At 36.2% G+C, this 23,040-nt stretch overlaps 1 protein-coding gene across 16 annotated transcripts; it reads right to left on the bottom strand.

Annotated features, from left to right (window-relative positions):
• Positions 1-675: 675 nt before the first annotated feature.
• LOC103707898 (protein LNK1-like) lies at positions 676-21,290 on the bottom strand. Of its 16 annotated transcripts, none has more exons than XR_003385884.2 (12): positions 21,058-21,282; positions 20,858-20,935; positions 14,649-14,985; positions 14,400-14,508; positions 13,990-14,287; positions 13,783-13,896; positions 9,792-9,878; positions 9,145-9,681; positions 8,440-8,582; positions 5,487-5,622; positions 5,188-5,395; positions 676-981 (listed from the first exon to the last, which is right to left on the bottom strand). XR_003385884.2 is itself a non-coding variant. In XM_008792599.4 (12 exons), the coding sequence occupies exons 2-12, from the start codon at positions 20,870-20,872 to the stop codon at positions 5,354-5,356; spliced, it is 1,716 nt and encodes a 571-aa protein (XP_008790821.2). In that variant the 5' UTR covers positions 20,873-20,935; positions 21,058-21,281; the 3' UTR covers positions 4,873-5,353. The 16 variants fall into 16 exon arrangements, 15 of the variants coding, with proteins under 15 accessions (XP_008790821.2, XP_026660760.2, XP_026660761.2 ...); XM_008792599.4 differs by lacking the exon at positions 676-981 and having other exon boundaries at positions 4,873-5,395; positions 9,145-9,449; positions 9,552-9,681; positions 21,058-21,281; XM_026804959.2 differs by lacking the exon at positions 676-981 and having other exon boundaries at positions 4,873-5,395; positions 9,145-9,449; positions 9,552-9,681; positions 9,792-9,869; positions 21,058-21,281.
• Between the last annotated feature and the right edge of the window lie 1,750 nt (positions 21,291-23,040).

Here is a 23,040-nt window from a genome sequence, read left to right as displayed (position 1 = left end):
GGCCATGGCTGGCTATGATTATGAGCAAAAATCCATCAGTAGAATAGAGAAGGCGGGGAAACATAATTTGAGAGAGTGCATCCAGGTGTCTAAATAGCTTGAGTCACATAATTAATCCTAGTGCATTTCTTAAGCCCATTAGGGTCAATTTGGGCTTCCACTTGAATCTAATTGGTCTGGACTCATTTAAGCCTTCAGTCAATGCAGCCCAGGGCGAACGGACCAACCGAAACCCATTCGATATGTAATAAGTGGGCCTTCTCAAACCGTGTGACGCTCATAGGCCCCATCCCACGGACTCACGTCAGCGGTGCGTCACGCTTACGCACGGGCCCAACTGGAGAAAGTTGGTCCCGGTGGGGCCACTTCGGTTCACTAAATTCCAGTGGGCCCCGCTTGGGGGCCCGAGAATTGCGGCCGAAAGCTGCAACGTGCATTTATGATGGGGTGGGTGGTGCAATGGATTTCCGTTCCTGTGATTGTGACGGGGGCAGGTCAGCATCACACGGTCGTGGGCGGTGCGCACCCTGCTCCTCCGTACGGTGTGTCATCAGGACCCGACGCCCCACCTGACGTTGCCAGCTAGGGCTGTCCCTGCTTACGTGGGGCATCTGGGCCCACAGAGCACGCACTATTTTTTTTTTTTTTTTTTTTTTTGGTGGAGCACTGGAGAAATTACTAGATCCACCATGGTACTACGATCAAATAATCCAAACTAATATTGTTATTCCACATAAAATAAGATAAAAAAATAGATTAATTTTAATTTCTTCGTGCGCAGATTTTGCTTCTGATAGCCTAGATGCAGTACGCCTATCCTCGAGATCTCCGTATCCATGACAAAGCTGAGGACGGTCTGAGTTGGTATCATTTTTGCAAGACAGACTCCTAAGAGCTAATTGTATTATCGTCGAAAGTGTCTTGTCCATGGTGGTTGGAGAGATTCAGAGACAGACAAGATTAGTTGATGCTCACCTGCTTCTGCATAACATCCAAAAGAGTTTCAGAAAGTGTGTATCTCTGGTGGCTGGGAGTAGCCAATGGAACAGCCGAATAGGTTGTTTTTTATGTAGCTCGAACAAGAACTTATGAACTGATTCGTCTTCCATCTTGCTTCTGCTTTAAAATATTTTATTTTCTATCTTTATAGAATATATTCATATTGGATATATATGATTCGTCCGTTTCTAAAAATAAAAAAAACAAAAAACAAAAAAAAGCTATGTAGCAAGGTGCGTAACGATTTCAAAATTAGCATCCTTCTCTTGCTGTTCTAGAATCTTATAGCCCTTTTAATACTATAAATTATACCTCGACTAAAAGCGAGCATTCTCACATACTAAATATTTAAAAAGGTCAATAGCAAAATATGAAGTAAAATATTTTTATAAAAGTTTCTAACAAAAATTTAATAATATGATAGTTTAGCATGCTATAATTTGTGAGATGTTGTAAGCAGTGAACAAGAATAGCAATCCTGATTAAATTCACAAAGGAAAAAAATCTTTAACCAGAAAATCTATCCTAGTTAAATAGATAAAGGAAAAATCGTTAATTTATGCCAGGAAGATCTCGAGTTTTGAATCTTCCATCTACATGCACCAGAATTAATCAGATCATTTGTTTATTCTTGTCAATGATACTCCATTTATGCCCATGGCAAAATCTTTTGACATTGAAGAGAAATATAATGGCTTAGACCCATGTCTGATCTAATCACTTGGCCGGTCGGGTAGGTTCAGTCAAGCTTGACAAGCCCAGACTCGGTTTACTGAACCACTTTTATTCAGGTCCAGATAGTTCTCTGGAGGTCTCGCCAAGTTGGGTCATATTTTGTGATGTCCATACTTGACCCGACTAGGGTTCGAGTCTTTATCTGGACCACTAATTGGCCCATGGATTCGAACTTCAGGCATACCTTGGCATTGTGCTTGATTGTGTGTTTGATGCTTGTCTTTTACAGGCTTGGTGTTGTATTCTTCATAAGTTGAGGAAGGGAGGAACATGCATGTCTACATCTCATGACCCATGTAGTCGTTTCTCATATCAAAAATATAAAGGATAAAAACTTAATAATAAAAAAAGTTCACTTGGCTGATTAGCTTGCACAATGCATGATGTTAGGTAAACGAGAAATATAAATAATCTTAAAGATAGTATCATGCAATTCTTGGAACATATATTTCTTTTGTATGGAGATTAAGGAGAAGAACACTAGGATTTCTGCATTTCCATTGATTGCAGAAGTACAACTAGAGATGTTCGCATGAACTTTAATTCCTCAGGTTGGAATACGAGGCAATGAAGTTGATATACTTACTGTAATAGAGTTGTATATAAGGCAAGTTTACCAATGGAGACTTGACGTACGAGGTGATAATATGTAAATTTTCCTTCCACTTATAACATTTCTCTTTCTAATTTTTCTTGGATTATTCACCATGCCAACAACAACTAATTGCACAAATTGCTACTTCAAAGCAATAATCTAATGAACAGGGGACTTGTCTTAGTAGTCGGTCATATCCCTCTATTTAACAAGCAAAGGTTCTGAGTTTGAATTTTAGATGGTGCATCTCTAAATATCAGGACTTAGATAACTCTCTCTCTCTCTCTCTCTCTAAAAAAAGAAAAGAAAAGAAAATAAATAACAATTTATCAATTAGACCTAACTATACTATTTCACTAGTTCTCTCTTTATATATTTTCATTATTCAATATCATCACCAGCAATCAATTGCTAGGGCCAAAATTCCCTAATCCTACGCAAGGAATCTCAAATCTCCAGAAGGCAAGGCACTTTTTTTTTTTTGTTCCTCTCGATCTCTTTCTTACAAGCTATAAACCAAGTGTTTCAGATCCCTAGGTCCAATCAACATCCAATTCCACGTATATGTTGAGTACCAGGTTTTCATTCAGAAATTCCGTATTCATCATATAGTCTGGTAGTCTTTCTTTCTCCATAAGAATCCACCTAAGTTTAAGTACATGAATCAATTATCTGGTGGCGTAGCTTATCATATAATTGCAGTGGTCCTAAATTATGATATGACATCTCTGGAATGCTTCCAGTTAATGTGTTCTTTTATTCTTTGTACTGGTAATCAATCGTTAAGTGAGATGCCTATGAATATTAAAAAGGTCAGATTACCAGTTTGGTTTTAGTTCTAAGATTTTGTTCATTGATTAACTTTTATTTTTTAGGTACTTCAAATATTATTTATGGGAGAGGGCACTTGAAGACGACAGCACGTTTTGAAGGGGTGCAAGGCTATAAATGATCCCAAAGCAACCTATGAATACAACAGTTTTCCAGTGGGTTTTTGTTCCTCAGGGCTCGTTTGGTTCGCGGGAAGCATTTTCCTTCCTAGGAATATGATTCCTGGAAAACAAATTCCTAGAAAGAGGATGCCTAGAAAAGTACTTTTGGCATGTTTGGTTGACCATGGGAAAGTGACAAATTTCCAATGTGCTTATGTTTGGTTGGCCATCCACTTTCCTAGGAAAGTTATATATAATTCCTATTATGCCCTTAATAAAAATTAGGTTTTTAATGCCTCTTTAATGCTTCTTTAATGCTGAAAGGACTTTTTGGGAAAAAGTAAAAATGGAGTGATTCCCGCCTCATGGGAAAGTAACTTTCCCATGTTTCTCATGGGAAAGACTTTCCCATGAAATGTGGGAATCACATTCCCATGGGAATATAACTTTCCCTTCTCTCTCCTTTGAAAACTCCAACCAAACAAGAGGCATCTCATTACTTTCCCGTTGACCACACTTTCCCCCCTTCTTTTTCCGCGAACCAAACGAGCCCTAAATGATAAGTCTTCTAACTATATGCAGACCCTATTCTAAAAAAAAAAAAAAATGATAAAATTACTCATCACGAGTTACAAATATATCACTCTTTGGGGTAATTCATACATTTTCGACACTTCTTTTTTAGTTCCTTTGTATCATCATAAACAAATATGTAGAGTTTAACAGTGCTCTTTTATTACTTTTTTCTGTAGTTATGCTCTTTTATTATTTTAATACCGTAAGTAGTCAATGGGGAAGGACATTGTGACTACTGAGCTATTTTCACATTTTTCTACCAGAATTTCTCATATTAAGCTTCTCTTCCACATAAAAGAGTGCAGCTAAACATCTTGTTATCATGAAGAAATTACATTTTACTTATGTCCTGACCTAATGCAAGTCTTATTTTCCTCTAATTTTGGCATCTTAGATCTCTGAGTCATAAATCTTTGTACAAGTCTTTGATAGATGCTGCTTGATGCATAACTACCAAGATAGTCAAACTAAGTCTGTAAACACTCCAAAGAAATCCCACACCAGATGTCAAAATAATTTCACTCAACTACAACTCCACCTGGAGAACCAATCACTACCAAAGTCTTCTGATAATCTGATGGCAGATCACACTAAAGTTACATCATGATTGTATGCCTTGCAGGAAGAAACTAGTCAATCATATGAAGTTTTTCTGATTTCTTGTAAACAATTACAGACGCACATGTTTGACTTGGGAATCAACAGGGACGACGAACAACTGGATTCCAGACAAGCTATACATATATCCTAGGTAATCCAAGAGTGTAGCACAAAAGTAAAATAAGATTCCAGTTAGCTAAGCAAAAAGGAAACACTATAAATGTAAACTCACATTCCGAAATGCTAACCACCCATCTTTTCCCAGTACATCAACCATAAAGCAATTCATGCGAGATAAAATGACTAAAGAATGTGATCCATGGAGTCACTGAGTCACATCTGGACATTGTTGTTAAGAGCTATAATGAAGCATAAACAATGAAAGCATGCACGGACGAAATAAATGATAATAACCAATGGATAAGAACCACAAGATAGAGCACATTCCAAGAGATACATATAAAAATAAACTAGAAGCGCCATACTCTTCCACATGGATACAAAGCACTGACCTAAGTTTATACGCATTTACAGAATTAGTGAGTTTACATAATATCTGATCTTACTTTTCCCATTTTCTCTTATATAGAACACCTTGGACAGCTAGATCTTTTTAGCTGAAAGGATACATGATAGTAAACAAAGAAAGTAACCATCTACTCCAATAGAACTAAGGCACACATGTTACCGTAACTAAGATATAATATGTAACCATGTGAGAACATATACTCAAAAGTACAGCATAAAAACCTGTCCATCACTCTGATACCACTCAGATGACACTTCTGAGCAGGGGCAACGGTCCAATATGTGGAAGCAGTGGCTGAAGCACCAAACGTCATATTGCTGATTGGTACCCCTGCAGAACTGTATTGCAACAAGCGAATACTTGTTGATAGACCATATTGATCAGGCATTACTTCCTGGAAGCTGTAATGTGACCATGAATCTGTTCATCCTGTTACATGATAGAGTAAGAAGGGAAAAACAAAAGATTTCAATAGCACAAAAAAATATCGCAAGGTCCACCTTTACAATCAGAAACTTACAATCATATGTGATTCTAGTAACATAGAACTTTCAACTGATCTTGTCGCAGTCTGTGACGGTCTGTGGCAAAGTAAATGTGCAATGGAGTGATATACTGGATTTGTCTCAGTTTCAGTAGTTATATATTCTGCATACCTGATCGAGACCAACATGAAGAATAAATCTGCTGGTAAACATAAAGGAATAAAATGTAAACAATACAGAGAAAAAAAATGCTCAATGCATTTTCAGATCTTTCTACATTAGACAATATTATTTTCATTCGGCTCTTGTTAAAATCTTAATGTATTACGTTAAAGTCAATAATGAACCAGCAGCACACAATGTTTAACATTTCCTTTTCCTATTTATATAATTTATTATACTCTAGGGATAGAATCCTTTAAACAATAAATCCCTCCTTTTGCGTGCTTCATCGTAAAATTTATGATAATAAATAGCATTTGGTGAAAGAGAGACAATAGCACTTGTGCATATACAGATGCTAATAAACTGAGACCAGGAAGACATGCCATTCCGATTACTAACAATTCAACCCATTTTCACCAAGATTTTTATTAGCATTCCCAATGTCTCTATTGGAAAAAGTTTTATAAAAGTAAAAAGAGGGCATAATTTCATTGCCATTCATTCACATATATTTCCTACCATGAAAGAGCAACATCATAATTTTGAACAGCTTTTTTAACCTTCTTGGATGTCTTCAGCAATTGTCTCCATTGTAAACAGATCTGCATAAAAGAAGACTCTCTAGATTTTTCTATTCTGATACAAGCATTGTTCTCACTGTTTGTCATGAATATGCGCAAGTAAAGGATTGGGAACAAAAGATGAGCAAAGAAAGCCATAAGAATGAGTTGCATGCAACATTCATTAGGAAATAATGGCTGAATGTGGGAAGGTTGGAGTAAATGATGTTCCAAATATGAGTGGGGGCATAAGGGTATCCAATGGGTGGAAGAGTGAAAAGTTTTTGTAGAAATTAAAGGTGGACCAAGCCTCTTTCTACCTCTCTCTTTCTCGCTCTCCTTGCAGCAGCAGCCCTCCAACAAGGCTATCTCTATGTCTCTCCCTAGGTCTGTCCCACCCCTGCAACAGCTAATGGCCCCTTATCCAAGCTCCTTCATTCTCTGTCTTATGAATATTCTTTTTTTACTACTCGTAAGTATTTCTTGGCTCAGTCATATTGTGATAATAACACCTAGATTTAATTTATTTATATGTGGCATCTAATTAAAGTATTTTTTTCTTGATAATTGAGGAATAGCTAACTGTTTTTCTGCCCACTACATTAGACACCTGTTAACAAAAGAATTCAGCATGAAAGCAGTTTGTTTATTAATTGATAATTCTTTGGATGAAAAAAAAGGAAGCAGCATGCAATGTCTTTTTTTTGTAGATATTTTAAAAGATATTATAGAAAGTAACTGAAAAATGGTAAAAAGAGATTGAGAATTTGATGAATAGTAGCTTATGAACTCTTTTTTTCCTTTTGATATTTTTATACCAAATTAATTTAAGTCAGTAGTATAATTTGTTTTTTATTTTTTGATAAACTATAGTTCTGATCAAGGTTCATTAATCATGCATTAGGTAACAAAGCACCGTTGACTACAAGAAACTTGGGTTTGTTTCTACCAAGATGATTCTTTGGCAAATTACTTAAGATGAATTACCAGAAAATCTAATGTATACACCAATAGATGAATTAACTACAATATAATCTTGGTGAATGGTGAGATTAAGAAAAAATGGAAAACATATGCTCAAAAGTTATTTGAATAATGGCTAAAGGAACATTTTTAGTAGGATCAGATGAAGAGAGAATGCATAAGTAATACATTCCAAGGATTTAAATACTGCCTGTTCAGTAAGGTACTGCTACAATTCCAACATAAAAATAACAGCATGAGTGCGGACACCAATTCTCTCTTGAACTAGCCTGTACCAGTTGTATACAGATGGTCCATATTAACCGTACCAGTTTCATACTGGTCGCTTTTTATTCTTGGTGATGCTGACTATCTTGGTCTGTCTCAACTGTATTGGTATCATACCAGTATCATACCATTCTACGACAAAACACGTCTCGGTACCAGTATTTAAGCCCTTGCTACATTCAATTCAAATATTCAGAGAAAAATTTGAAAAGTCAATTGGCTGGATGATAAGGACAAACAAGAAAATATATAAGTTTTGAAACTAAAAAAATAAAAATAATAATCAAATAAATATTTTTGCTCCTATCTTGAAGATAATCAGAATATAATTAAGGAGCTATAAAAGTATGGCAGGTGAATGAATATTAGTAAAAGTGGCAACATACCCAAATTAACAAGCAATAACAGATGGAGAAATACAAATAGAAGACAAGGAATTAGTGTTAATCTTAAATTACTTGAAGAAAATTTATATGGAGTGCCATGAAAGGTCATTTGGTTAGCTTTCAAAATAGTGCATTAAAGAGGGATGTGATGATAACTATAGATAAGCATATAGAAGCAATTACTATAACAATAAATAGATATAGCAAGTGAGCATTCTACTGGGGCAGGCCTATGCAGCTCAGGACGATGCTCCCACGCACTGGAGATTGTTGGTGTGTTTCTTCTATGGGTTTCCCTCATGAAAACACAACTATGCCTCATTTTTTACTGATTGAACTTGAAAATGCTTCTTATTTATTTAAGAAAAAAATTGTATTATTTTGGTCAACAAGTCAATAAATCAAACTTGTTATAGTAACTTTCAGTGACATTGGTTGAGATAATGCCAAGCAATAGCAATAGCTCAGAAAGCAAACTGAAAATACTATAAAAAACTTTCAGCAAAGTGGGCACATTAAGATTTCAGCATGACAACCCAGCATTTCATAACTTTTAAACTCAAAGGACAAAAATCCATTGCATGTAAGCATTATATATTCGAAAGGTATAGCCAGATTGGGAAGACCTGTTTGGTTCCTCTGTGTCCAAAATTCCTCCTCTACTCTCTCTGCTGGAATTATTCGCGCAAGCAAAATTATGCCTTTTTTCAGCATTCCTTGCCAAACGGTACAAGCTATCTCTTATGCATAGTTTTGCTCCAACATCCAACTGAAATTTAAAAAGAGAAAAGTGAGTACTGCTCAGTCACTGCAAAAGCAATCCTTGCACATCCTAGTCAATTCTTGATTGACCCTACCCATGAAAGAATAAATAAAAAGGTAGCAATCTGGTGCAAAAACATAAAAATTGCATGCATTCATTAGAACTATACCTCTATAGTTAAGGTAGCAAATATCTAATTCAATATAAGGAAGTGATTTCTGAGTATGCAATGGATAGCATTTTATTGGAAATGTCCATCAAGCAGCATGTATTAGGTTTATTCATGGTGCATAATGCCGGCACAAGATAAAACAGAGGCAACTAGAACTGATGAAATTGTGCACTGGTTTCAAGCATCCACACAAACAAAGAATCGCATTTAAGAATATTATCCAGTAATAATGGTGTACAGATGAAATTTGTGCATTCAGAACGCAAGCTTCAATTTACCATAGCAACACAGAGCTCCACAAGGAAAGTGCACAAACACTTCTATACACATACATGCATTATTTGCCGTGCAATGCATACAGTTGATGGAAAATAGATTAAATGGGTTGAGCTATACCTGAACCACAACATCCTGAAGCTGTTGAAAGCTAATTGCTTTCAGTGAGATATCATCAGAAGAAGCAGATATCATGTAAGGGCTCTCTTGTACTGTTGAAGAATCTATATTAGTTGCGGGAAGTTCAAGGCTTTTGTCCTTTTGCACACTGTCACCTCTAGTTTCTTGCTGAAATCTATGGTGTTGTTCCTGACATGAAGTTATACTTGTAGATGGAGCCAGGTGAGGTAGATGCTTAACAGTCAATGCAGAACATAAGTTCTGTCGAAGGCATGGTTTTTCATTGATTTCCTCAGGCGTCATAGCTGGAGGCTTGGACAAAGTAAGAGGCAAGTTCTCCATGCAGTGTGGAAAATAATTTCCAACATGTGCTGAGACTTTACAAGAAGAGGAAGGATTATACTCACTACCAGATAAAATACTTGATGCTGTCTGTGTAAACAGATCCTGATACAAAGTACGGCTGCCCTCCAGTTGTGCATCAGGACTGAAGGTGTGCATGTAGCTTGAAGAATCAGATCCCCAGATTTGATTTTCCTTTGGAAAAATATGATATGAATAAGGTTCCTGAGCTGAGAAAACTGAAGAGAGATTACCCTGATCTGCAAATTTTTGCATTTGACCAGGGCCAGAGAAAGAATTGTTACTTGTAGATTCTGAAGGTCGATATTTTTCATTTCCTTCAAATAAGTATTGTCTTCCAGCTGCTTTGAGTGCATATTAATCTGTAGAAGCTAAAATGAAGAAACTGAAGGATATAAAATGGTGTGTACTAGGCAATCCATTGAGAAAAACCTCTAAGATTGTCTGTTCAATCATAAATCATTCTATTCAATTATAAATCATTGAAAGAAAATTGCAATAATAGGTCCGAACTGACATTTAATGGTCACAGTTGGTGACTATTCATCTGTTTATCGAATGCTTGAAAGTCTAACCAACATGATACAATAGACACTGACTGCATAACATAGAGACTTTAAAAGATTTTTTTTAAAAAAATGTCTATAATTCAAATGACTTCCTGTGATCTGATTTAGTCCACTATACCCCATGCTTCAAGAAAGTAAAACATCCAAAGGTATACAATGATACTGATATAATAAAATATATTTATCAGGCATGCCATTTCAAGTTCCTCCTTCAATACACAGCATTATTGTTTAAGTGGATTATATATCTCATTGTAGTTATTCCACCCAATCATGAAATGGCTCCACAACTGGTAAACAGTAGCTGTCAAATTTCATTCTCCTAATGCAAGTCCCCTTTTTCTTTTGATTACTTTGTTCCATGGAAATTGATAATCTTATAGCAAAGCTAAGTCTAGCACATATAGTGTACCTCCATATCCTCTATCTAAATAATGTGATCTGAAAGTTATTCAAAGGAGAAAGAAGAACAAAAGAATCCATTGAAATTCACATGCAAATTATGAATCCAGATCTTAAAGCAAATCAGCACTTAGAATCTAACAGCTGATTTTCTCTTCTCCTCCCTTTGGTTGAATTTCAGCAGCAATACAAACTATAATGCCCAGAAAGTCTGATTTTCCTTGTTTTAGGATCTGGTTTGAGCAGATACAGTTTGTAAACATCAGATAAAAAAACTGAGGGATGAGATTGGGTATAACCTTAAATACAAGTACAGATTGATTTCTTGACAGATTATCAATCAATTTTAATATGGGAAGACACCTGTCAACAATTTCAGCCTTTCACCAACAGGTTTCTTTAATAAACAATAAATACACAAATTTGAAATTATATGTTCAAGAACTTTTCTATACATGAGATTTCACCCTCCTTTACAGCCCCCAAAACTGCAATCTCAATAATCGAAAAAAATATTCAATCTTCACTTTAAAGAGGCCCCAAAGTTCTATGTTTGGAATACTATGCATGAAAATATAAAAAAAAATTGTGTAGATAAACTAGTGAGGCTCCTATCAGTTTTGTGAGATAGAAATAGTTACTAATGAGAGGCAAGTGGTCAGCTTGTAAAGCAGGAGCCCTCACATTATCATTCCTCCACTCACCACCTTTTTTCTCCCATTTAAGTCCATGCAAAGTCAAATGCATTGCTTAATCAAGACCACTGCTTTAATATCCCAAGTAGAAATTCATGGTTTGCACCACCCATATTTTGAAGGCTTGGGCATATAACATAGGTCGCCATGCTCTCTTTAAAGCCAGTATGTCCCTCTTACATGAGTCCATTGATGCAATGCTCTTAGTAGGTGAAAAACATCCAACGTAAGGAGAAATGCAAGGTTAAAATTGCACACAATGATGTAGATAGTTTGGCAAGATTTCATATGTCTACAAGGAGACTGAAACTAAAGTCCACTATCTGAAGACGCTTAAGAATTATGAACTGATCTTTCCATTTCTTCTCTAAAGACATTGTTAGCAGAAAAAATAGGTTTGTATCTGGTGAATTTTATTTGTACACCATGAGTGTCTGCATCAAGCCAAATTATATCCTAGTTATAGTTCTACCTTGAAATGTTTAATTAGTTTCTTCCTTCGTTTTGCATGTAACAAGACATTGCTAGAGAATTAAGTAGGGAGTTTCCAACCTTGTTATTGATGAATACTGTTTGATTCACAATGCAAGCAGTGAATCTACGACCAGGATATGTTTCTAATTACTTAGCAGTCATACAATGACGTGGAGGGATAACTTCATAATAGGTAGCTGTATCGTCCTTGATTCCTTTTTATTCATGCATTTCTTTTTATTAAAACCCTAGATGATGAAAAAGACAAAATATATAAATCAACTTATCAATGCATGGTGAAACATTGTCTGATTTGGATTAAAGTCGATTAAAATTTACCAGCAAATCTATTGTCTAGTTTTCCTAGATGTTCTCCATGATATGTTTATTTATTGAATAACAAACTGTGAATCTATGCTCCATTAGTTTCTTTGCTTTCATTGCTTAACTACTTTGTGAGTATGAAAAAAGACCAAATTAGCTGTATGATTTCAGTATATCCTTCTAGTTAAGTAACCTCATTACAAAAAGGATGCTCTAAGTTATCAACAACATAGTTAATATGTGTCCCTTGCATGATGAATGAAAGCCTTTGATACTTCAATAGCATTTTAAATTTTATAATAAAGATAAGAAACCTTGAAGTTGCATCACAAGCACTGTGGAGTTACACCAAAGCAATGACAGAGCTGCATCCAGCCAATTAATATAGGTGCACCCAGCCAATTTTCTCAACTATTTGAGAAGAAAGGACTAAATGGCTAGTTATAGTCTTATAGAGTTTCATGATGGCTTAGAACTTGAACTATGATGAGAAAAAGAAAGGAAAAAAACAATAAAGTCCCTTTCAGTAAACTTAATAAAACTCCTATTTTCAGCAACAACTTTGCCAAATGAAGAAAATTACAGGGAAAAAGTCAAGAAATTAGTTAAGGTTCAGGTTTAATTTACAGAAGCTACACAATGGCAAAATTGTGAATATCAGCACCTGCAACATCTTTGAGCAAAACAGTACTTCACATAAAAGGCCATAACTCTTTGTCTAAACTCCACAACAATTTGATTCAGTCTCTTACAAAGCTGATTTGGTACCATTAAACTAGTTTAATTTTCTAATTTCATATGGAAAATACTGGTGAAGACTTTTTTAACTGCTACCGTCCATAACCAATTAAGCCTATTACTTGACTCAAAATAAAACTATAACATTGACCCACTTTATAAGGAAGTCTCTAACTAGATGGCCTTCTTCAGACACATCGATGTTGCTGCTGGTGCTAGTAGGTGGGAACTCCTCTACCTTCACCAAGAATCTCTTCCAAATCTCACTTCCAAAATATCGCATCAATAAGAAAGCGTGCAAGAGCATTATCATAGGAAGCATCTTCACAAATATGTTTCCCTTTCTAGTTTGATATGTATTCCATGTCACCATACTGTTTTCTTCAGATTGAGATGTCAAAGATTAGGCTGTATTTCTAGTTCTCATTTACAAAGTTCGATTTGGTTAAGGGTTTTGGAATTTTGAGTGATCGGTCATTTTATTTAGAATATGCATGTTGCAGCATGTCAAAGCACTAGGCTCCCCTTTTTCCACCTATAATGAAACTCAACTTCTTGCAGGTTTCTTTGTAAACCTAAAGCACTAGACCCAATCTGGGGGCTCGGACAGGGCTTTGGTTGGAAAACCATCAGCATATGCTCCTATCTTGCACCATCTTGGTTCAGGTCTACTATCTTTTCATGCATTTCAGTGTTAATTCTTAGCCTTAACCTTCTCCAATCCGCGCTCCAAATTGCCGATCAATGTAGACTTACCTAAATAATGCATAGAACTTCACTTAGTATTAGTTTCATTTGCTATCCAAATAACCTGTCTTATAGATCCAACTTCCACCAGATGCATAGTTCTGAAACTGTGTTGAGATCATAATCTAATGAGTTGGTTAGCAAATTCTGAAACAATTTTTTAAGTGAATGTCGATCAGCAAGATTTGTGGCAATTCAATAAGAACTGAAAATTGATAATATGCTAATTACAATGTCTAGGACCTTGCATTCATTCAAGCTATTCTCACTGTATAATCAGCTGGAAAAAAAAAAAAAAAATAAATTTGTGAATTTATGCTGATTACCGTATTAAGATTCTCACATTCATTCAAGCTACTTCCGTTGCTAACATGCATAAGTGTTGATTTAATCTCAGTACCTCCACCCCCATCATATGTCTGCAGCTGTAGAAGCAAGTACTGTAAGAATTTAACTTTATGTAAATATTCTACTTTCTCTCTTATCAACCACACATAAAAATGATTGTGCACAATGAAAATATTTTCACTAACCTTTTCCTGTAGCGGACAGTCACCCTTATTTTCACTATCACTAACCAATGCAAAAGATTGGTAACCATGACTCAAGGACTTATCACTATCAGCAGCCAATAGATTTTTTCCAGGTAAAATGTTGGTTATTGAGCTACAATATGCTGGTGTACCATTTAAAGATGCTGGGCCTAAAACTGAAGATTGTGAGCATGACTTGGAAGTATCTCCTATCCCATAGGTGCTATGTGAAGAAGATGAAAACCATGATAGCTCTTCTGCAATGCTGCTTCCTTGCCCAAATGTGGAATCACAAGTTCTCCGAAAAAAGAAAAAAAGAAAACAAATGAAAGCAATCATCATGGTAGAAAATATTAGAAATTGCTGTAGAAATAAGAAGCCAGATCTAGAATAAGAGCTATATAAGCTACCTAAGCAGTCTATCAATATCCTCAAAATTGCCAATATCAGGCAAATCATGATATGGAAGATCATTTTTTCTGTTCAGTTGTTCATTTTCCACAAAAACAAGTCCAGCATCTGCAGTGGAATTATCAAGAAGTGAGAAATTGAAGACTCCCCTTGGCAGCAACCCTAGATTCAACAATAGGATTCTGATGCAAAATATATTCTTTTCCGTATACATATTGCATTATTGAAGCAATTTTCAAGGAATTTACCATCTTGGGAAGTTAAAGAAGTGAAGCCATTGAAGGAATTTGGATCATAAAATGCTGGAACTACTTTTCTAGATGCATGAGTCGATGAGCCCTCCGGCACCGTTGAGCTTCCACCCTTTGGAGAAGGGCAAAAGGCTCTTTGTTCTTTTCCCAGAAGAACATTTTTATTCCTAGATCCTCTGTTGCTTGTGCTCTTTCCAGCTTCATTTCCTACTTCATATTGTGGCTTCTTAAGAAAATCACCTAATACTACAGCTTCATTAACACTTTTACCACCTTGATGAGGCACTATATGATGATTGCTCTCATCAAATTCGTCCCAAACAATATTTGCAACCTGGACAAGCGAATTAACAGCTAAGTTACACAATCTTGCTTCAAAGCAATGAACTTATAATTATTTATTTATAAGAAAGATTTAAATATGACGGTATCCAATATTAATAAGCCAATGCTTATATAGCACACTGAAAGGAAAGAATGACATTTATATTGAATTTGAAATGAACAGAAGGCATGAAAATCAATGAGCATTGTACCATTATCGAACAGAAGATAGCCTGCGACGACATAATTCTTTTTTTTGTTTGTATTTTTTCTGCTGAGTGGAAGCAAGTACAACACTATATTTCTTTTACTACATTGAATATTTTTGAAGATATAAAAAAAAATAATTTTTCAGTAATTAATTCATATGTCACAACAGATGTCCTCATGCCCTTTATCTCCATGATAAAGACCGAAAGTATATCTGTTGAAATACCAGTTCAATATGTACTCAATAGCTTCCTTGCTCAAAATTAAGTGATTGAAAGAATCAACTAGCTAAAGTACTTCCAAAGCGTAGGTAGTTATATTATTTTGAACGCCATTACTAGGTTTCTAACCCAAAAAATAAGAAAAATAAAAGTAAATTGGTACCAACAGCTATTGTTCTAGAATCGAATGATGTCAGTTGTAACCAACTTCACACAACATAATAAATATTGGTTTCATAGGGCAAAATAAAGGTTAATGGAGAAGACAAATATTACCTCAAGTTCTTTTCTTTCCCTCAGTCACACTTGTCAGATGTCCACCACCACATCCCCACACAAATTTGAGAACTATGCGAGAGGGGTTGTTAGGGCCCGGTCCTCATGTGTGACCCAGCCTTCCACCATCCAACAAATCAAAAAGGCAAGTAGAAATACATATAACACAAAAAAAGGAAAATAAAGAAAGAGGCATTGCAATCTTATAAATTAGGTTGGCATGAGATGGTTAGGATGTCATTTAATGAAAGATGAGGTCAGTCAAAATTGATGAGAATTGGGTCATTTAGCTTGTTCTAATCAGGGTAGCGGAGATGTCATTGGTAGTAAGGACAGCTCGCTCCTTTGGTATTGAAGAACGGCCATTGCAATTAGGAAAGGTATGAAGGGACATTATCATGCTTCCTGAAGTGGTCCAATCTTGTATGGGACAATAGTGCATGAATGTGACATGTGCTGATGGGTGCAAAAGCTCTCCACTCTTAAGCAACTAGAGATCCAATGTTTGATCTTAAGAACCTGAAAATTTTCCAACGATAGAGATGACCAACAATGACTAGATTATTGAATAACTAGTGAATGTACCATAGGAAGAATCCATACAATGAACACATCCGGTCAGTGGAGATCAACAATCATATCAGTTAAATTTCCATATATTTGTGGAAGTATTAGTAACTATCAGATGGTAATATGTCACGGGGAAAAGATTTTGGTGCTCTAATACAATCAAACTTGAGGAGCAAGGCTGAATGGACCATTTGAGTCTGGCAAACCTCTAAAGGAGGCAAGAACAGGAACGCATGCCAAGTTTATTGGCTATAGCCTCTGTATCTAGTATGCACTGTTATACATGTCAAGAAATTCAAATAATAGCATGTACAATTACGCACCTTTAGAAATTGCAAACACCAGGTTCTTAAAGTTACTCATTTGTTGAGATTTCAAGCCAATTTATGATCTCTTTTTTTTATGTTAATTCAATCTAATGACAACCTACCTTACTAACTGTAAATAAAAACCACCATTATCCAATAAAAGACCCACATAAGTCTGTTTCACAAATCATCATTTTGCAATTAATGGGAGTCTCTGCTTGCAAATAGTATGCAACCAAACTTGCATTTAGCTTTGTACTAAATTTGATTCAAAGCCTATAAAGATTGCTTGTCAGATTTCTATTTGGCTAAACAGGATATTGCTTTGTACCAAAGACTATTTGGACTAATTGAGATGAATTTGCAAAAAACTGATACCCCTATGAACTATGAACTTGTTATCTCAAGCAACAAGCCACCAATTTTATCTCAGCCCTTGCACCTAACTTCACATGAGTGGTGCTCGGACACATGACATGGATGTCAGGTGTCCAAGTGCAAAGATGTATATGACACAGAAACCTTTAACAAATCTGACACAGATAAACATCTATATCTTATAAATCTGCATGTATATATGGAAGTTATGAATGGATGGATGCATAAAATGTATAACCAGTTGGACCAATTGCACCAAAATTTTATAAATATGATATCTTCTACTAAATACTATGGTAGACTTGACAACTTTTACATAGAAGTTTTACATACAGATATGTTTAGGATGTGACATATTTAGAGCTGAAAAAGGGTTGGATATTATCCAACCATATTTGCTTCTATGTCCAATTTAGATCCAATTCAAATACAAAATTTTGTATCTGATTGAAATTTAGATCTACAGCTTATGGATTCTTCCAATGTGGATCTGGATATCTAGATGAAGCTAGGAGAAATCTCAAGTCTTAAAAAATGCATCAAAATAACGTTAGAAGTTGGGACCGAACCCCTAACCCTTTTGGTAGTTAGTAGCTTCTTAATCACTAAAATAATACTGACTATTGTTTCAAAATGATGATTTATTGTGCTTATTAAAAATCTATTCACAATTTCACATCATTAAATGAAGTAATTTGAAATATGTTGTGATATTTCAATACTTAATTCTATCCATGAAATATTCTTTTTCCTTTGATAGAAAATGGAAAACATATGATATTTTAAAAACTTCATTATTAAAAATATCAATAATTTTTACATACTTTTACATTATATATAATTTTTCTTACAGTTTTTTTTAAAAAATAGATGATTCATGATTTTTTTTAATTAAGCTACAAATAAAGTGGAGTCAGAAATTTAAATCCATATAATATAACAGGTGGTATTTAATATAAAAATTAATTAATATTTATATTATATTTTTGTATATTTTTATTTTAAAAATACTTTGAATACAAAATCTAGTCTGATCGATCAATCCGGTGGTTACATCAGTAACCGGTGACCCAAACCCTTGGCTACATGGATTTCTACTTTGAATTTAATAACTATGCCTTAGACTCTTACCTAGATACCTTAGTCACGTGCGGTCTAGATAGTGGATGTCGGTCCCATCCTTTATGATTATATCATTCATGTTAATTCTCATTACCAAGTTATGCTCAAAATTCAATTTATATCTGAAATAATGTCCGACTTATGCTTATATTCATATAGAGAAATATAGATATAACTAATATCTGACTTATACCCATATCCGTTTAGAATAAATATGGATCCAATTCATATCCATGTATGTTTAGAACAAATATAGATACTAATTTTGTTTTTTCTATTTAATATCAATGTCTATATTAGTATCCACTAAAAAATATGGATACAGATATGGGTATACCAGAATTCGATTCATACCCAATCCATTTTCAGCCCTAGATATATCGACTTGATGATTTGAATTGTCCAAAGTATCTTGAGGTATCCAATATGTTCAAGCGTCTAATATATCAAAAAACCCAAAATTTGAAGTGTCTAAGCACCAAGATATCTTAGCACCATGGCAAAACAACCTGGCAACCATAAGTTACACCAACAAATGCCCCTACTTTTGCTCCTTAGCTTTCTGATTGTCCTACACCGCAATACTACCATTCAGTACATCAAACAGTTATTTACTAGAAGCCCAAATTGCAGTCACCGGTGCATGATCAACTAGGTAGCAACAATTCCCTCCTTTCTTGTATGCAGTTACCACCACTCCCGAGACACTTTGCTAAGTTATACCTATATTCCCTGATTGAGATCACAAAGGTAGATGTCAAACTTATTTCCTACAACAACTATTGATAGCTCATCTGTTATAGTTTTCTCCTCTTGATTCGAACCCACCTTTTTGCACGAGTCGTGCAAAACCCTAAGTGGTGTGATGTGAATCACAAGGAGAATGAGAAGGTAGGAATGCAATTTTTTCAAGAAGAATGGAGAAGGATTGACCAAGCTGTGAAGTGATATTTCGATAAAGGAGCCATAAGCACAGTTGGAAGATTGAGCAACTCTGCCTTGCCTCTCAATCTGGCAGGACAAGTTCTATGTTCTCATCCTTAAGTCAATGGTTCAACTTGTATTTTCACCGTCATGCTGATGCACAATAATCCCGTGGATGTAAATGGGTATTTTGATGACACTACTAACTGTGATAAAGCTAAACTGCTACTAAATGGACAGAATTTCTATTCTGAGACCCTTTTTTGAAAACAACATACAGGGATGCCCTTGGAATATGCATCATCTAAATATGTACACTGCCTTTTATGGCAGTTAGATGAGGAGTTTCATCCCTCCTCCAGGCAGGTTTCTCTGGATAAGGGAGGAGAAGTATCCATTAACCAAACAGATATCTTTATGCTCTACAAGAGATTTGTTGACTGTGGATATTATTCTGCAATCAAGGAAAGTCGAAAACAGGTATGACTTCACTCACCAAGCTTATTCAAAGTTTATTATGTTACTGGTTGCATTGATTAAATCATAGCACCAGCATCAATGCTCATACTGTCAATGCCTTCAAGAAAACTTCATCATCAGTTCCACATGAAAGGTTTTGAACCGCTGTAATAGCATTAAGATTGCTCACATATTTGCGCATAGTAGCGTGAACAAATACTAGAGATTATGGATGACTGGATCATATGACACGTCATCCTACAAAACAGCACTCGAGATTGACTTTGAAAAGTAAACTTCAGTCTGGAGCACGTTTAATGTTACCTTCAAGCTGGTAATGTTACTCTGCCAGACTGGATTGTTGTCAGTATTGTCAAAACTTTCAATCAGTTTATAAGCAAATCAACAAAGAAACATCATAAAATTATTCTTGAGTGCCACGGTTTGTCACATGATCACCTTACCAAAGCCACATGCTCATAAATAATTCAACCAAGCTCCAAGCCTTCTGTGATTCGCACTGGTCCATGTATCCTAACAAGAAAATTCACCATTGAGTAGTGCTTGTGACCTACTCCAGTGGCTTGAACTGATGATTTCCACCACGTCAAGGTGATAACGTACCCCTGAATTATGCCCCTTCCCTGCCTCATCAAGATATAGAGCTAACTAATTCTGTTTCTCAAAAGAATGACAACTGATTCTCACTCCTTTGTGGAGGTAGGATTCTGGGCTCTAGCCTCCATAAGCCATGAGATCACTCTCATTTTCCTTCTTATTTTAGATGTTATTCATCATCAACCAGCCCAACTTCCTTTCATGATAATCATGATAACATTACAAACTGCAGCCAACATGGTATGCATAAGTTCTCAAAACCTATAGAACACGATACCAATAGTGAGAAAATATATGTTCTGCTACTAAGCATCTCTAGTGTTTTAATCTCACATCAGCTCATAGATGATTTCACCAGACCAAAGGGCAGGAAGCAATTTTGTCATTTAAATGACAAGATGTATGTTCTTAACAACTAACAGCAAACTGAGGGGGGGAATTAGAGAAAACAATGTCAAATGTCATTCAGTTTGTCTGATTGCTAAATTACAGAGTTGTTACTGTGATACAGGAAGGTCAATAGTGTACATATGTGTAACCTCGTGATTAGCGGGGGGGGAATAAACTCATGAAGAAAACAATAACTAAATCTCCACAATCTAATGAATTTTTTTTTCAATGTTTACTGAATTATAATCTTTGGGATGCTAGCCCCAAGAGAAAATACAAATTAGATGCAGTGTGAACTTCTTTACTACTAGAAACAATAACAAATCAAACTTCACATATAAAAATAACAAAAGTCCAAATTTAGACTTCTTTTTCTAGAATCCACGAAATGCAAAGCAAATGCCACCTCATGATCTGACATCCCTTCAGATAATCTATCCCGGACCAAAGCTAGAAAAAGCTGTCGAATCCGATTTCATATTTACTGCAAAAACAAATGACAAGAAACACCGCTAAATACCAGAAATTCGACTAAAAACATAATTTTTTGCCCAAAAGACACATGAAGAGAGGGGGGGAATCAAACATAAATCTTTCACACAAAACCTTAAAAGAAGCACCTCGGAACCTCAGAGCTCCAGCCCCCCAACCAGCTCCTCACACAGTTTCAGTTCAAGAACACCACACCCAATCAATCGAGAGCCAGAAACCCGAACCCTAGATCTCGAGGGCTAAGGAAATCACTCTCCGCCCCACTTTCTCCAGAGCCTTCCCATGCCGTCGTCTCCCAGACTCAATTATTTTTTAAAAAAATAAAACGTTTGTTCCCGAATTTTTTAACTGGGAAGACCCGCCCTTCCCTTGCCTCGTGGTCGAGATGCAAACTCACGGCGGAGGCCCACCAAAGATAGTTCGTCGACACGTGGCGGTAGAGGGTTTGGCGGAGAAGTGGGCAGGGCCGAGGCCCGAGGGACATTCTGGCGAGGCGGCGGTGGAACATAACGTTGACTGATGGGACTTTTTCGGCTTCGGGTTTGCCGTTTTTGGCGGTTTGGGGTTGGCCCCGTAGAGGAACAAGCGTCCGGCGGTACAACTTGGGAGTGGTTGGCGGAGATATCGGACAATTGGTTCGGCGAGCCTAACATTTAGGTGAGTTGAAGCGATTTGGATCTGATGTTTGATCACGGTACGGGCCAGGATCCCACGAGATGCCTAACTTTGTCGTGTAACCCAGTCACGACGATGATGACAAATGCGGATTACAGTAAGACCAGCTTCAAATTTATATGGATATATATAACTCTTCATAAAAAAAATTTTACACTTTTAACCTTAGCCGCTTCATAAGAAAGACTGAATATGTGAAAGATTACATACTATGATGGTTATTTTTTTTTTTTTAGTTGATTGCTTTTTTATAATTTAAGAAACTTTTGACTTTTTAAAAAATAATATTTTTTTTGTTGTATTTTATTATTGGTGAAAATTTGATTTATTATGTTCTATATATTCGGCTCTTATTTTGTTCCATGCCAAGTAAATTAGTAATATTTATTTATTTATTTATTTATTTTGTAAAAAGTAAATTAGTTTTACCTAATTTTACCCACCCAACTTCATTTTGAGACGAGCACAGGTATGGATAATAGCCTACTTAACACATATCCAACCTATTTCCATCCTTACTTATAGTATTCGAGCATTACGTGATTTGATAAAAACATTCGTCAATACCAACATCAACGTATATTTGAATTATGTTGTGCATAACTACTTGTGCAGCAAAAAAATGTTGTCATTATGGGCATAAGTTATGACAGATACGCAATGGACCGGACTGGGCAAATCCCGAAATAGTTATAATAGTTTTTATAATAATACAATGGTAATTATCAAAACCCTAATATGTGAATAGAGATGATTGTCACTAACGCTATTGAGCCATCTAGCCTGGAGCCTCCAGTGAATTACCTTTTGTGTGATGCCTGCAAGACTCACATGCTAGATTCGAGAGTGTATTCTTGGTTAGCCTTTTTTGCCCCACAGTGATAACTGGGGATAGCAATCAAAACTGTTGGGCTGTCCCTCCTATGCGGAGGTGACGAGCCCAACCCATTCACACTTGCACACGTGCCCACTCGCTCTCTCTCACACACACACACATACACACATGTACAAAAAGAAAAAGGACTTTGGTGGTAGCTTGCTCCCCTCCCCCGGCCAACTCAAGGTGAACTTTGATGGTAGCTTGCTCGGTGGTGGTGGTGGAGCTCGAGCTGCATTCGTGATTAGAGATCAGGCGTTTAGATTGGTTGCTGCTGGGGGATGCCGCTCCTTCGAGGCTTCAGTATTAGGGGTGGAGCTCCAGGCTGCATAGCAGAGTATTGCCTACACAAGACAGGTGCTAGAGGCTAGACACATCATTTTGGAGGGGGACTTGGCAGTGGTGGTGGAGTGGATTCTCTAGGAAGGGTGGAGGGGAGCAGAGCACCCGCTCCTCGGCGATATTTAGCGGTTAGCGAGAGAGTGTGATCCTTTGCAAGTTGTCCATGTGTACCAAGAGGCGAAGAGATTCTTTGGATATGGAAG

Source organism: Phoenix dactylifera, chromosome 15, assembly GCF_009389715.1.
Source record: "Phoenix dactylifera cultivar Barhee BC4 chromosome 15, palm_55x_up_171113_PBpolish2nd_filt_p, whole genome shotgun sequence".
Lineage (NCBI taxonomy): Eukaryota > Viridiplantae > Streptophyta > Magnoliopsida > Arecales > Arecaceae > Phoenix > Phoenix dactylifera.
The sequence above is the reverse complement of the archived record's forward strand: the minus strand, read 5'-3'. Positions and strand labels throughout refer to the sequence as shown.